Consider the following 16536-nt stretch of genomic DNA (forward strand, 5'->3'; position numbering starts at 1 on the left):
TCTTTTAAATGTCTAGCTGAACTTTGGGTTTCCTTTACACATTAAATAGCACTTCATTTCAACATTTACTCTCCCAAATGAGTCCTATGGAAAGCGTGCTGGGAACTTAAACTCGCCATGATGTTTCATTTATAGAAACAAACAAATAAAATGTCAACTTCATTTTCAGATATTTGAGTGAACTGAACACAATGAAATTAAGTTGTAGTAACAAAATGTCCTGCAGTTATGGTACTTATCTTACAAAATTGAACAAGCAGATGAAATAACCTTATTTAAACCTTAGATGCACAATGTTTCCTGTTAAATATATACAGTCATTGTTTTCTCAGTCCAAACCTTGTATTTGCAAACATTAATATTTGCATTAAAATGATGAGGCATGTTTGGCGTAACATCAGAAGCAGCTTCTTCCTCATCGAATGTCACCGAGTTTGATTGTCTTTTGCATATTACACACTTTAAAACTATTGAGAAAGGGTGTGATTAACATGAACTGCAGTGTCACACCCCACAGACATACTCTGCATGTTTTCTGTCAGACATACGTTACCTCTCACAATAAAGCACAAACCTAACAAGCCACATGCTTCTGCAGCCACACCCCCGTTCATTTAGAACAAGCAAAAATATATTTTCTGGCTCAGAAGGTTTCATCTTCTGAGGTTCAGAGCTGTATTATTATATAATGTATTCTCGCCGAGCCTTCACCATGTAACTTTGATTTCAGCCTGCTCTAGTACACTGAAAATACTGAAATACTTTTCACTCTACATTTCACAAGTAATTACAAAGACATGGAAAGTAACTTTTGTAAATTTCAAAGTAGAAAGTCTGCAATAGTTATGGAAGCCCGTTTCCGCCACAAAAAAAAAATTATAAAAATAAAACAAGGTAAATGCGACTTTTTATCTTGTAATTCTGACTGTATAACTTCTGCGATAAACAGAAAGTCAGAATTTCTAGATATAAACTCACAATTGCTGGAAAAAAATCTGAATTGCAAGATAAAAAGTCGCAATTACCTTGTTTTATTTTTATCCAGTGGCATTATCAGGCTTCCATAAATAGTAGCCTATTTTCTTGTAAAAACACTAATATATTTTTTTTTATTTACAACTTGAAAAATTGAACTGAAAAATCTTTTTTTTTTAACAATGCACTGAAAAAATAGTGTTGAAATCATAATTGCTAGTAAATTTCACAAAGAAATGGCACCATTGAATTAACAGTGAAATTTTGAAGTAGGAAGACGTATTTTCTTGTAAACACACTCCAATAATCTTTATTTATTTAATTTACAATTTCGACAAATTATTTTTTTTGTGTACACTAAAAATATGGAGATTTAGGCTACTTTGAAACAATATAATATATACAATATAATTTTCACAATTACACAGAAACAAGTAATTAATTGAAGTTAACATTACGTTTTAATTCCAGTTAAGTGCTTGATATTATAAGCAATAAACAATCAGAATTACAGACTTTTGAACTTGTAAACCTTGAGAGCAACACCCCAAACAGTTTTATCTTGCCATCTTGGTGGAGGTTGTTATGGTGGTTTCACATAGCTTCCTAACACAGACAACTGGCTGCTGATGTCCTGCCATCCATTACTTAGTGCTTTTTTCATCAGCTGGAGGGAAAGACCTCATGAAGACACACCCTTTACAGTAAACTACACTGACATAGCTGTGCTGACAGTTCAGGTTCAGTTGCATGAAGCCACACCTTTCACTGGTCTGCCTTCCCTACCCAGGTCAAATATGTAAGAGGGGAAGAGCAGAAAACTGTATGTTATTCTCACTTAACCTCTATCACGTCCCGCGCACCTGAAATACCGAGGTATGACTGTTTTCTATCCACATAGACTTCTATCTGTATGTGTGTCTATGAATTCTGTTTTAATTCTATTTTCATGGTTAATATTTTGAATATGTCTATTTGTTTGTCAAATCAAAGGGTTTTTAGTGATCAGTTCTAAAGCATGTTCATTTAAATGGATTCTCTTGTGAAATGGATGTATTGTATGACTGTGATTAAACATTGTTTAGTATTTAGTAATAACACAGTGCAGTCTTACTAAAGAACAGTTTACTATGTCAAGGTCAATGTCAGAACATTACGTTTACTGCAGTTTCTTTTCTTTTTTGTTTTCAAAAATAAAATTAAAATAGTGCTTCTGTACGTCAAAAGTGTGACAGTGATTTTCCTATCAAATCAAAATACAAATACATCCGTTTCTCCATATAGTAGTTTTACCTGGACTGTTATGTTTTACAATAATGATTTGAAAAACATTGTAAACTCCCACAGAGATTATTCTGATTTGTAAGTGTTTTTTATAAATGGGTATTTCATGCATTGACTTTTAAATAAACACCGAGATTTCATGTTACATTTATGATATATATTTATATGATGCATTAATATTATAAAAATGTAAATAATTTGTTTGGATATAAATTCCTTATTGTTTATTTAAAAATATAAAACATGCATAAAGTAGGCTATATTAAAGTGTGTAGTCTCTTTAAAATTGCATCATGCACGTCAGCTGCATGCATAATAATTAAAAAAGAATTGGTAACATTGTTTCAGATAGTTTAAGATGGAGTTTAGCAGGTCAGCTTCCTAAAATTAACTACCAGAATATGAAGATCAGCAAAGGAAATTACATATTTATATGGAAAGTTTTTACAATTTTAACTATGATACAGAAAATCCAGCGAAGCCTCCCGTGTAGCTGAGTGATGTTCAGTACATCTGACGTTTATTTCCAAGCATGAGAATGTTGCTATGGTTTGAGTGGCAGGTGTTTGAACAGGGTGTGTCTGATCAGGGATCAGGACAAACTAGTTTTGGGTGTATCCAGAAAAGCATGAATTAAAAGGACAGTGCTACATCAAACACTACTAGGAATGGAATGTGTTAACCGTGATTTGTGAAATTATGCATTTAATGCACTTGATCTAGTGGCAGCATCTTGTGGATGGTATTCTTGTTAGAAGTGACTGCACTGTATCTACTGGAAATGTAATAATGTGTATCAATTCCATCTTACAGCGTAAACCATGTCTTTCACTCCAAAGTCATACAGTAATCCCCAAACAGGTGAGAAAACGCCTTAAAATTGAATTGTTTTCATTATATATCTTGCTAAATCAAGTCATTTTATTTACCTGTTTTTTTTATTGAAAACAGTTACAACTTCAAGCACAAGATCCATTAAAACAGTGGATGATGGCAAAAAGAAATCCCTGCTGAAGGACAATAGCTGGATTAAGACAAATGTGAACGAGAACGAACAAGTCGAGTAAGTTTTCAACACATTCATCAGTTAACAGCAAACCAGACAGACATAACTTGATTTATATCTCACCTCTGTAATATTTATGTCAGTGGGATTTATGTGTGTCTGACAGACTAAACAACTGACAAGCTAAATATATTTTTCCCTTCTCTCTACAGACGTGATTCGAACTTCGGCAGAAGCGTTCTGAGTCGTTACAAGTCCAACGAAAACCTTGTCAGGTGAGTAATTTCGTGTCTGGATCAACATGCTGCTATTAAAAATTGTAATATGAGATCCTTATGATCTTTTTTTTTGTTTTGTTATGAAGCCCTCAAGATAAAACTAGCAAAACTGAGAGCAAAACCAGCACTGTCACCACTTCATCAGGTACCTCTGTCCAAGCTCTCAGTAAAAGGTAATACACTGCTGACATCTTATCAAATGTGTTACAAATGTGCAGCAGATTACACACAGTACAGAACAATACTCACTAGTGTGGTAGCCCATTTCTGTCACATAATAAAAACAACTGTTAAATCCAAATGATGACCTAAACATTTTAATTATAAGATAAAAAGTTGAAATTATGAGATACATTATTCATTATGAGATACATAATTATGAGATAAAAAGTCAGAATTATGAAAGAAAGTTGAAATCATGATAAAAAAATGTAGAATTATGAGTTAAAAAGTCAATATTATGACAGAAGTTGAATTATGTTAGAATGATAAGATAAAATGTTAAATGAGATACAAAGTGAAAATTAGTCGAAAATTTCGATACTAAGTTAAAATTGAAATTGTCATTCATAAAAAAATTTGAAATGATGACATAAGAAGTCAAAATGAGATAAAAAGTAATGGTTATGACAAACTCATAATATAGCAATTTCTACCTTTTAACTCGTAATTTTGACTTCGTATGTATTGTATTTCATAATTAGGGCTCGAGCACTGCAGTGCGAGGACCCTTTTGGAATTGCTCCGTTTATTAGGGCACGAGCACCGATGGTCTGAGGACCCTATTGTATCTGCTCCGTTTATTATTATTATTCTTATTCTGCTTCTTCTTCTCCAAAATGAATCGCATTTTTGAGGGCTTAAATATGCTCAAAAAGTCATGAAACTTTGCACACGCGTCTAACCTGGTGAAAATTTACGTCTGATATAGGATTCAGAAGAGGGCGTGGCGAAATGGCTCAGCAGTGCCACCTATACTAAGAAAATCAATAGCCTTCCAGCTATGTTTCATGCACGTCCTAGAGATTTATTCAGCCAAAACTTGGTCAGTGTTATCTAAAGGCCTTTGCAATGTTAAATTGCGAAGATCTTGAGGTTTCGTTAAAGGGCGTGTCCATGGCGGCCTGACAAATTTTGATGTCATGTGTAACACTGTTATGGACTCCTAGCAACATATTAAAAAGTGCCAGCAAGTGATAAATACACTGGCAGCATGCTAGAAACATACTTAAACATGTTAACAACACTTAGCTCAATGCTAAAGCATCATATAAATGCAGTGAATTAGGAAGTTACTGTAATTCAGGCATACAGTGTCCAATCTGCCCCAAATTGAACAAGTTTGATAAAAGTCCTGTCCTGAACACATCTACATGTCCGTATTCAATTATAGTCATAGCGCCACCTAATGGAAACAGGAAGTGGCATGTTTAACACTGTTATGGACTTCTTGCAAAATAATAAAAAGCATCAACAAGTGTTAAATAGGCTGGCAACATTCTAGAAGCATACTAAAACATGCTAGCAACACTAAGCTAAGTGCTAAAGCATGCTACTAATGTAGTGAAAAAGGAAGCTGCTGTAACTCAGGCAAGCAATGTCCGATCTTCCCCAAACTTCACACGTGTGATGGGTGTTCTGTCCTGAACAAACACCCATGACCAAATTCAGTTATAGTCATAGCGCCACCTGCTGGTAACAGGAAGTGACAAGGTTAACACTGTTATGGACTCCTAGGAACAAATTAAAAAGTGTCAAAAAGTGTTAAATAGGCTGGCAAAATTCTAGAAGTATAATAAAACATGTTAGCAACACTGCGCTAAGTGTTAAAGCATGCAACTATTGCATTGAATAAGGAAGTTGCTGTAACTCAGGCTAGCAATATTCGATCTGCCCCAAGCTTCACAAGTTTGACGAGAGTCCTGTAATGAACACATCAACATGACTGTATTCATTTATAGTCATAGCGCCACCTGTTGGTAACAGGAAGTGTCATGTTTAACACTCTTATGCACTGTTTGCAACACATTAAAATATGCCATTGTGTGCTAATCATGCTAGAAATATTTTCAAACATGCTAGCAACACTTACTATGTGTTAAAGAATGCTATTAATACTATGAAACAGGAAGTTGTTGTAACTCATGCATACCCAGCATTCCCAGTCTGACCCAAACTTCACATGTTTTATAAGAGTCCAGGCCTGAACACAGCTAAAGGCCAATATTCAATTATAAGTATAGCGCCAGCTAGTGGCAACAGGAAATGACTTATTTTATACTAACTTAAACATGAGATGTCTGATCTGCCCGAAACTTTGCTTGTCTGGTAAGAGTCCTGGCCTGAAGACTTTAACATGCCGATATTCAGTTGTAATCATATCGCCACCTGTTGGCAGCAGGAAATGTGGCAAATATATTTACTATTTTATAAGCATATGGCCCAACGTTCAATGTTCCTCCTATGGGCATTGGGTGGTGGTGAGCCCGGGTGCGAGGGCCCTTTGATCGCTGCTTGCAGCTCTAATTATTACTTGGTATCTCATAATTTAGTCTTTTCATTTCATAATATTTATATTTTATGTCAAACTGGTGACTTTTATGTCATAATTATGATTTTCCGAAGCAAGATTTCTGATGTAGAAGAAAAGTTTTTTTGGAGAAAGTTTATGTAATAAAATCTAATCAAGTGGTCTCACTGATTGTTTTAAATATGTAGATTTGGTGGTAGCCAGGACAAGCTGAATGAAACCAGGTAAATATGCACACTCTTTTCTAGCACTGAAAAAATCATCACCTTTATTGCTGAAATCTGTTTCACAGTAAAAATCTTGAACTCACTTTATACAGAGTATTATACAGCACAATAATACTTAATCTGTTGAAGAATGTAGACTTACATTTACAATACGATTAGTCACCAGCGTTTGCTGTATTTAAAACCTGTTTGTAAGAGTGTTCAGAAGCCAAAAAAAGCTTGGAATTTTAAGCATTTTAAGAGCTCAATTATCTTCCCAACCCAACCCTACAGAACCACAGGAACTAAAACAACAGTGAAAACAGAGCCGAGGAGAAGGTAACAACTCTGAGACACACCTGCTTAATGAATGATTGACTGACCGAATGAAGACTAGCTTCTTACAAACCTGATGATTGCTCTTTCAGCTCTACTTCTTCAACAACATCAACAATCAAAGATGGCACAAAGATAACCGAGACAACTGTTACCACTACCAAGTAAGATGCTGAAAAGACATCATATCAATGTCAAATCTGTCAGAACTATTTCACACTATAATCATCTTCGCTTACAATCGCGGAACATGTTATGAATGTCAGGGTCAGTTCATACAGGCAGTTGAACTATTTTAAACTGTGTTGTCTTCTGGTCCTTAGCCAGGATGTGGTGAAATCATCTACCAAGTCTGAAACACTCACCGATAAAGACCTGGCAGATTTAAACACCAAGAGTTCTGGGTAAATCAGCTGAATTCAAAATACATTCATTCATTTGAATACAAAAATAAATGTCAAACCAAGTGGCATTTATTTGCACAAACACTCCTTTCACACAAATTTAAAAAATGTGTTTAGTTGTAGATGATGACTAATAGATATACTGTTCAAATAAAATAAATGTGTTGGTTTGTTGCTGTTATCTAATTCATATTGATATTTGTCGCTTAAATGTGCAAAATTGTCGCGCTATGTCTCACTGCATTTCATCTGTTATTAAAGAAAATACAAGACTGAGGTTATTACAGTCAAGTCATCAAAGGACACTGTTGATGGGTGAGAGTTATAAAATGAAGTTGAAATAATCTCATAATTCAATTAATCTTTTATTTTTATGAGTATTACAATTAAACCTATAATTCTCTTTTAGACCAACCTCACCTGTCAAGACCTCCGCAAGGTACAGTAACTTGGTTAGCCTTGTTTAGATTGCTAACTAAACTGAGCAAATGTGGCTGCCTTCTTAACCTCTTAACATGTTCAATTCTAGCATCAAAACCTACACCAAAGAGGATGTTTCACCAACTAAAAGAACATCATATTCTGTCCGATCCACAAAGAGGTGAGGATCTGACAGACAATTACAAGTAAATGCTTTTCAGTCATTGTAAAACAAAGAGCATCACTGACTGAATGCTTTTCCACAGCACTGAGGATCACCTGTTTGATACTCTCATACCAACATCGGTCAAATCAGCCAACACTAAACCAGACCACAGGTATGTGGTATTTGCATAACTATAAACTAGTGCTGTCAAATGATTATTCGCGATTAATCGCATCCAAAATAAAAAATTGTATTTACATAACATATGTGTGTGTACTTGTGTATATTTATTATGTAGGCCTACAGGTGCATCTCAAAAAATTCAAATATAGTGAAGAAGTTTTATTTTTCCGTTACATTACGTAAAGTAAAACATTTCATTATTATAGCTTAAAGCTCATGAAAGTCAAAAATCCATTATCTCAGTATATTAGAATATTTATATGTGAGTTCCAATAAATAGTCATCCCTAAAGTATCAATTCCGAGAGTCTCTTGTTCTTTGAAACCACAATAATGGGGGAAGACTGCTGACTTGGCAGTGGTCCAGAAGAAGATCACTGACACCCTCCACAAAGAGGGTTAGTCACAAAGGGTCATTACTGAAAGGGCTGGCTAACAGAGTGCTGTATCAAAGCATATTAAATGCAAAGTTGACTGGAAGGAAGAAACTGGATAGGATAAGGTGCGGAATAAGGAGAAAAATAATTGGCCTGTTCCTCAGTTATCCAAAGTCCTTTTTTCAGATGAAAGTAAATTTAGCATTTCATTTGGAAATCAAGGCCTGGAGTCTGGAGGAGGACTGGAGAGGCACAGCATCCAAGCTGCTTGAAGTCCAGTGTGAAGTTTCTGAAGGCAGGGATGATTTGGGGAGCCGTGATGTTTGCTGGTGTTGGTCCATTGTGTTTTATCAAGTCCAAAGTCAATGCAGCCATCTACCAGGAGATCTTGGAGCATTTTATGCTTCCATCTGCTGACAAGCTTTATGGAGATGCTAATTTCATTTTCCAGCAGGACTTTAGCACCTGCCTACAGTGCCAAAACCGCTTCCAAGTGGTTTGATAATCATGATATTACTGTGCCAGCAAACATGCCTGACCTGAACCCCATATGTAATCTATGGGATATTTTCAAGAGAAAGATGAGAAACAGTCGATCCAACAATATAGACGAGCTGATGCTGGAGTTTGTGCTAAAGGAGCCCTGACCAAGTACTGAGTGCATAAAAAAATCAACATACTTTAAAGAACTTGAACTTTTCTGTTTTGCAAAATCTTTTTTTTTTTTTTTATCTTAGGAAATATTATACTGTTTTGAGATACTGGATTTTTGACTTTCATGAGCTGTAAGCTCTAATCATCAAAATTAAACCAAAAAAATTGAAATTCTTTACATGTAATGAATCTAGAATATATTAAAGTTTCACTTTCTGAAATACGTTACAAGAACTTTTTTTATGATATTCAGATTTTTTGAGATGCACCTGTATATATAAACACACACACATAGTACATATTTTGAAAATATTTACATGTATTTACATTTATATATTTATATTCATATCATTTATATTATATAAAAATATATTTATATTTATAAAATTTATATATATATATATATATATATATATATATTTTTTTTTTTTTTTTTTTTTTTATTAATTATGCATCACATCTTATTCACATATACAAGATTTTTTTTTACATCCATCCCCCCCTTCAAGAGAACCCCCACCCCCCCCCCCTCCCCCCCCTCCAAAGTTGAACATACAGCACAGCATTCAGTCACAATCATGGCAGAGTATCATATGGCAATGGTAATGACAATAATTAACAATAGTATAAAATTAAAAGATAATAATAATTAAAAAAATAAAAATAAATAAATAAATAAAAAAAAATAAGTATACATTACAACAGTTAGGAGATAAGATAAAGTAAAAAACAAAACAACCAAAAGTAATATTACAAACAGCAAAACTTCTCCTATAACATTTAACTGTTAATCCTTGGTCTGGGAAGCACCTTCCAAAATATGGCAGATATTCTAGGTCCTACATAATCAAGAAATGGGGTCCATATATGATAAAATAAACCAATTTTCCCTCTGGACCAGTATGTTAAGTATTCCATGGGTAAAAGTTCAAATATTACCTTATGCCAGTCTAAAACTGTAGGTGGTTTATTTGAAATCCATTTCAACAATATAGCTTTACGTGCAGCATATGTTAAAACATTCCACAATTTTTGACAATGTGATCCTTTTATTTGTGGGTGTGGTAATCCCAACAATAAACACACTGGGTCCAGGTCCAACTTCTTATTAAAAACCAAGTCTAATTTCAAAGCCACTTCTACCCAAAAATCCTGGATATGCATACAGGTCCATACAGTATGTATAAAGCTACCAACTTCCCTGTTACATTTCATACACAGAGCTGATTTCCTTGGGTCCATCTTATGTCTGAGTTCAGGTGATATCTGAAGGCGATGCAGTAACTTAAATTGTAATTCCTTCGCTCTATTACACATGGATATGCTGTTAGCATGCTCCCATATGTCCGCCTCCATAACTTTATCTATTACTGCCCCAAGGTCCCGAGCCCATGTTTAAATAATTGTATTATTAGTCTTAATGGACTTATAAAAGGCCTCATAGCATCGCCTTACTATAGCCTTATTGCTATGTATTTTGTATAGTAGTTGCTCAATTGGTGACATTTCCAGAGTAAATTTATGCCAAATTGGATTCTGTATAAAGCTTTTGATTTGTAGGAACCTAAGAAAATGTGTGTGTGATAAGTTGTATTTCAGTCTTAGTTGATCAAATGACATCATTCAAATTTATATATATTTATAAAACATAACATATTTTTCTTAAATATACACATGCATGTGTGTGTCTTTATAATAAATAAAGATTATATATAATAATATAAAATTAATCGTTTGACAGCACTAATATAAATGAAACAACTTAACCCAACATCGTGCTCCACAAAACATTGAGAAAGATTATTTTCATCACAATATCAACCTCAGCATTCTATAATGTTCTAGTTCCACAACTGATTGTAAAAATCTTGTATTTATTGTAGAAAATAATGAACTTGTTTTGTCTCTCTAAAGTGACTACAAGACTGAAGTGGTTACTGTAAAGACATCAAAGGACATCAGTGATGTGTGAGTGTCATAGATCAGTGCTTCTCAACCCAAGGGTCAAGACCCATAGATGAAGGATAGCAATGCTAAACAAATAAAAATTATAGAAAAAAAGATAAATTGTGAAATGCAAACATATATTTATTCATGCATGAATAAAATCACAAAAATCTATTCCTGTATATTTGTGTTTACATTAAGAAATCAATATCAGTTTCCTTTTTCAGCTTATGTAATGTGAATAATTTTTTCAGATTGTGGTGATTTTAAGGAAATTTCTGTGTGCTTTCGAACAATAAACTGTTGGGATACCTTGTCATGTCACAACTTAAAGTGCAATGTAAAATCTGTGTAATCTGATATGATCTCATAATTTGGATGCAATTTTTTGTGTGCGTTTGTTTTAATGTTGTATTAACACTGAGCCTGTAATTCTTCTTGTCTAGGCCAACTTCACCTGTCAAGACCACTACAAGGTAACCACAGCCTTGCTGACAAACCAGAAACAAAATACAGCTGCAGATCGTTGACCAACCTGGAAAAAATTTGGTTATAGCTTTTATTAACCTCTTAACCTGTTTCATTTACAGCATCAAGACCTACACCAAGGAGGATGTTTCACCAACTAAAACAACATCCTACAGCACAAAGAGGTGGGCACTTAAGAGACTGTTCACATCACAATTGTTATTGTAAAATATAATGCCGTGCAATGACATGAACTTGCATTTAGAGACTGAATCGTTGCTCACTGAACATTGTCTGTATCTCTAAAGTGACTACAAGACTGAAGTGGTTACTGTGAAGTCTTCAAAGGACATCAGTGATGTGTGAGTGTCATAGATTAGTGCTTCTCAACACAAGGGTCACGACCCACAGATCATCTGTATGTCTGGTTAGGGGAAGAGGCTAAATAGCAATATTCCGGGCAATTTACCATATATGCATGCATAAATTCAATATAAACAACTTTTAAGGTTATGCCATACATTTTGTTACAGTACATTTTAATGAATGTCAGTAATTTAAGGAAATTTCTGTGTGCTTTTGAAAAAACTATTTTAGTGTATGCTTGATGTGCAATTTAAAATCTTTTTGTCTAGACCAACTTCACCTGTCAAGACCACTACAAGGTACAGTAACCACAGCCTTGCTGACTAACCAGAAACAAAATACAGCTGCAGATGCAAAAATGCAGTTACTAATACATTTTATTAACCTTTTAACCTGTTTCATTTACAGCATCAAGAGCTACACCAAGGAGGACGTTTCACCAACTAAAACAACATCCTACAGCACAAAGAGGTGAAAGATTCACATCACAATTCTAGCTTTTATAAAAAAATATATATATATAAAAATTAAATACAGTGCAGTGAACTTGCATTTAGAGACTGAATCGTTGCTCACTGAACATTGTCTGTATCTCTAAAGTGACTACAAGACTGAAGTGGTTACTGTGAAGTCTTCAAAGGACATCAGTGATGTGTGAGTGTCATAGATTAGTGCTTCTCAACACAAGGGTCATGACCCACATATCATCTGTATGTCTGGTTAGGGGAAGAGGCTAAATAGCAATATTCCAGGCAATTTACCATATATGCATGCATAAACTTATGAGAAACAACTTTTAAAGTTATGCCATACATTTTGTTGATTACATTTAATAAACAAAAATGTTCTTATTCAGCTTATGTATTGTTAATATTTTTTCATGATGTTTGGCAAGTACAGTTCATGTTAATGTATACCAGTATTTTAAAGACATTTCCTTGTGCTTTTGAAAACACTATTTTGGTATACTGCATTGTGAACACTTGATGTGCAATTTAAAATATGTGTAAAATGATTTGATTTCATAATTCATTTACTGTTTTTGCATATATTAACAATAAGCGTAATTCTTTTTGTCTAGACCAACCTCACCTGTCAAGACCACTACAAGGTACAGTAACCACAGCCTTGCTGACTAACCGGAAACAAAATACAGCTGCAGATGGCTGACTAACCTGGAAAAAATGTGGTTACTAATACGGTTTATTAACCTTTTAACCTGTTTCATTTACAGCATCAAGACCTACACCAAGGAGGATGTTTCACCAACTAAAACAACATCCTACAGCACAAAGAGGTGAAAGATTCACATCATAATTCTAGTTTAAATTAAAAAAAAAAAAAAAAACGTGCAGTGCGATGAAATTAACCTGCATTAATGGACTGAATTGTTGCTAACTGCTCTTGTTTTGTGTCTCTAAAGTGACTACAAGACTGAAGTGGTTACTGTGAAGTCTTCAAAGGACATCAGTGATGTGTGAGTGTCATAGATCAGTGCTTCTCAACCCAAGGGTCACGACCCACAGATGACTTTCATCTATTCTAATAGTTCACACACAACAGAGGAAAAAACTATGCAGCTAAAAATACAGCAAACCATATAATCATGCATTGATAGAATAGATAAAGAAATGAGCTCTATCTTTTGCCAAAATCCTCAGTTGTTTTATAACTGTTACAAATGAATCCCTTGTGAAAAAAATTAGTGCTGTCAAACAATTAATCGCAATTAATCGCGTACAAAATAAAAGTTTTTGTTTGCATAATATTTGTGTGTGTCATAAATAAATATATTTAATATTTAACCCAAAAATTTCTGATGTGTGTATTTATATATGCATAATAAATATAAACAGCATACATATGTAAGCAAAAACTTTTATTTTTGAATGCGATTAATCGTGATTAATCGTGATTAATCGTTTCACAGCAATAGAAAAAATATACTTTAGCATACTTTTAAAAGAACATACTTGAGTGTGACCTGAATGTAATGTTTTCAGACACTTAATTATATGGTAATTAAACTGTATTATAGATTGCATTTATATTAAATGCAGTGAGTTGAACTTGACCCACTTAAAGAGGACTAAAATACATATTTAAATGTAATTTCATAATTCTTTTTGTCAAATGTATTCAAATACATTTGTAACTGGGAAACTACGTTTTTTTTCATAAAAAATATATAAACTTTAAAAGTAATATTTAATAAAAAAAACAATAATTAATTATAACAGTTAATTATAATAACGTACTTTACATGCATGCTAGTCAATGTATTACAGTAGGTGTACTTTACAGCAAGACAAAAGATTATTAATCTCCTTTTTAATTAAAACTATAATGAACAGAATATTTGAAGGATATTTTTGTCCTAAACCACTGTAGTAATATCGAACCTACACAAAATCTCTTAATTCGCTTGCTGATGTTTTATTTACATTTAATTTGTATATTTTTGTTGTATTTTGAGTGCATTGACCTAAAGCCTATCATATATATATTTTTTTTTTTCTAGACCAACTTCACCAGTCAAGACCACCACAAGGTACAGTAACTCCAGCTTACAGTCTTCTGATTAGCCTGAAATAATAAGATTAACCTCTTAACATGTTCAATCCTAGCATCAAAACCTACACCGAGGATGTTTCACCAACTAAAACAACAGCATATTCTGTCCGATCCACAAAGAGGTAAGAATCTGACAGATATTTCCAAGTAGCTCCACGCCCATCAATGCTTTTCACACAAAGATCATCACTGACTCGATGCTTTTCTTCAGCACTGAGGATCAACTGTTCGATACTCTCATACCTGCATCAATCAAGTCAGCCAACACAAAGTATGACAGCAGGTATGTGGCGTTTACATATTAATAAGGTGTGAACACATTCGTGTCGAGTTTGACATTTGCTTCTGCCTTTAAGTAGTTTAACCAGTCTTACGACTGACAGGCTAAAAGCACAAAAGCAGTTGCACATTCGTACTTTCCATTAGAGCTTCACTCTCACTGCAGCAGTGTTTACTCTATCATGGACTTTTATCGTTCCTACAGTCGCGAGGATGTATCGGTCTCCAAATCCATCAGAACCATCTATTCTACAAACGAGAGGTAGGATGCTTTTTCTTATTCAAGCGTCTTTGCCTGATACATTATCTGTTGTTTATTACACTTATTTATCTGCATATAGAGATGAGTGGAGTACAGTCACAAGTCCTTCTTACACCAGGACATCTTACACAGAGAGCAGGTTGAGTATCCACTTCCACATATTCAGATGTCTTGTCAATTAATACACTACTCCGTTCCAAGAATTACGGATCACATTTGACCAGGTTTGTAGACTTATTAAGGTCTTTTTGTCTACAGGCCTGTTGATTACCTGTCTGAAACGCTCACATCAAAAACCACCTCGACTGTGTACACATCACCGGAAAGGTATGGAAGCAATACATATTTGCCCATGCTTGATGTGATATTTAGTGCACACGTGAAAGGCGTATCATTTTGTTGCAGGGTAGTAAGTGGGAAGGACATCTGCACAGTCTGCCATAAAAACATGTACACGGATGAAAAGATTGTCCTGGATGACATGAGTATCAACTGTCACGCAAGTTGTTTCAAGGTTAGCTATTTTTCAAGCTCTTTTAAAATGTGTAGTAATTGTTTTCATGAAATCAGTATTTAGGTGAGTGCAGTATGAAATATGAATGGTTTATTTTAGAATTAAGATTTTTGGTGGTGCTATTAATGCTTTAATATGTGTCTTTTTTTACTTTATGACATAACTTTATTTTAATTTCAATAAAACCTAAAACAATAAAATTTGAAATATATAATTTATGTATAAAATAACTTTTGTTATTTTAGTGTGGGGTGTGTCATCTTTCTCTGGGACACCTGAAGGCGGGGGACAGTTTGTGGGTGTACCGTCGTGCCATCCACTGTGAGAGCTGCTTTGGTGTCACTAAGGGTAAGATTCGCTCTACTCTATTTTTCAATTTTCTGAATGATACAGTCAATGTGTTTACTAAATTAATTTGTTTTACAGGCAAATGGCTCCGCTGAAACCACAGTTAGCGTTAATGAAGTGATGTTATGAGAGAGACTATTCCAAAACTTTCCCGGGCCATTTGAAGTGCATAAAACAGTTTCTGGTGGTGGACTTCTGTCTGATAATAGACTTTGGGTTTATTAATTGCATTGATTGCTATTCTCCCCGATGATGTGACAAGGATCTTATCTAATTACCAAAATAATAAGAATATTTTTCAAGAAGAATATTTTTCCTAATACATGACAATAAATTTTTTTTTTTGAGTTGCTTCATTTTCTTCTTCCCTTTTGTTGTATTATTAAAGCAAAGCATATATGTATATGATGAGAAGATATCATATTCCTCCTGAGTTTTCATCTGATTATCTTTTATTGTTCAGATCTGGTTAAACATCATTCCAGAGATAAGTTATGCAGTAGCTTTCACCTCGGTAGCTATAAATCGAATATGCTTGTGTTGTACGTATTTCTAATGAATTGCAGTCTTTCAGAAATATGCTGTGATTAAGATCAGACTCTTCAATTTGTATATTATGACAGGATTCATAAGAGGATGCAAATAAAGAGCTAAAGCTAGCCATTGCATGTATTATTTTATTTTTGTTTTTTATTTTATTTTATTTTTTGTGCTTGAGAGGGTCAACTTTTAATTTGATATTATTTGACCTTTTACTCCTTTAAAATGTAGATTTTTATCTGGATTTCTTTAATTTTAACCAACTAAACTTCATTACAGATTTTTTTAATCAGTTGCTTGTTTATTGTGCCATGATTTCCCACACACACAAAAAATAACAATAAAATAAATACAATTAAAATCACTTCCTGGAAGATGATGTCATTAATTAAGTGACTTTTGTTAGTTTATGGATTTTAC

General features: G+C 33.9%; 1 protein-coding gene across 5 annotated transcripts; it reads left to right on the top strand.

Annotated features, from left to right (window-relative positions):
* The first annotated feature begins 1595 nt into the window (after positions 1 to 1595).
* Positions 1596 to 16236, top strand: LOC132094929 (mucin-2-like). Of its 5 annotated transcripts, XM_059499611.1 has the most exons (33): positions 1596 to 1679; positions 1766 to 1851; positions 3073 to 3120; positions 3211 to 3322; positions 3478 to 3540; positions 3630 to 3716; positions 6262 to 6297; positions 6574 to 6618; positions 6708 to 6779; positions 6939 to 7019; positions 7281 to 7334; positions 7429 to 7458; positions 7549 to 7620; positions 7706 to 7777; positions 10733 to 10786; positions 11212 to 11241; positions 11356 to 11418; positions 11542 to 11595; positions 11869 to 11898; positions 12008 to 12070; positions 12200 to 12253; positions 12681 to 12710; positions 12834 to 12896; positions 13023 to 13076; positions 14121 to 14150; positions 14227 to 14295; positions 14385 to 14456; positions 14658 to 14714; positions 14794 to 14853; positions 14973 to 15041; positions 15120 to 15228; positions 15474 to 15576; positions 15655 to 16236. In XM_059499611.1, exons 3-33 carry the CDS (start codon positions 3081 to 3083, stop codon positions 15669 to 15671), a joined length of 1845 nt encoding a protein of 614 aa, XP_059355594.1. In that variant the 5' UTR covers positions 1596 to 1679; positions 1766 to 1851; positions 3073 to 3080; the 3' UTR covers positions 15672 to 16236. The 5 variants fall into 5 exon arrangements, with proteins under 5 accessions (XP_059355594.1, XP_059355596.1, XP_059355595.1 ...); XM_059499613.1 differs by lacking the exons at positions 12008 to 12070; positions 12200 to 12253; positions 12681 to 12710 and having other exon boundaries at positions 1599 to 1679; XM_059499612.1 differs by lacking the exons at positions 11212 to 11241; positions 11356 to 11418; positions 11542 to 11595 and having other exon boundaries at positions 1599 to 1679.
* The last annotated feature ends 300 nt before the right edge of the window (positions 16237 to 16536 follow it).

This window comes from Carassius carassius, chromosome 19 (genome assembly GCF_963082965.1).
Source record: "Carassius carassius chromosome 19, fCarCar2.1, whole genome shotgun sequence".
NCBI lineage: Eukaryota > Metazoa > Chordata > Actinopteri > Cypriniformes > Cyprinidae > Carassius > Carassius carassius.

Bases quoted from the DNA above. Each gene is read 5' to 3' on its own strand.
- LOC132094929 (XM_059499611.1), top strand. From the start codon at position 3,081: ATGTCTTTCACTCCAAAGTCATACAGTAATCCCCAAACAG. The intron at 11,242-11,355 runs GTAACCACAGCC...TTTCATTTACAG, and splicing joins CCTGTCAAGACCACTACAAG to CATCAAGACCTACACCAAGG. The intron at 11,419-11,541 runs GTGGGCACTTAA...GTATCTCTAAAG, and splicing joins ACATCCTACAGCACAAAGAG to TGACTACAAGACTGAAGTGG.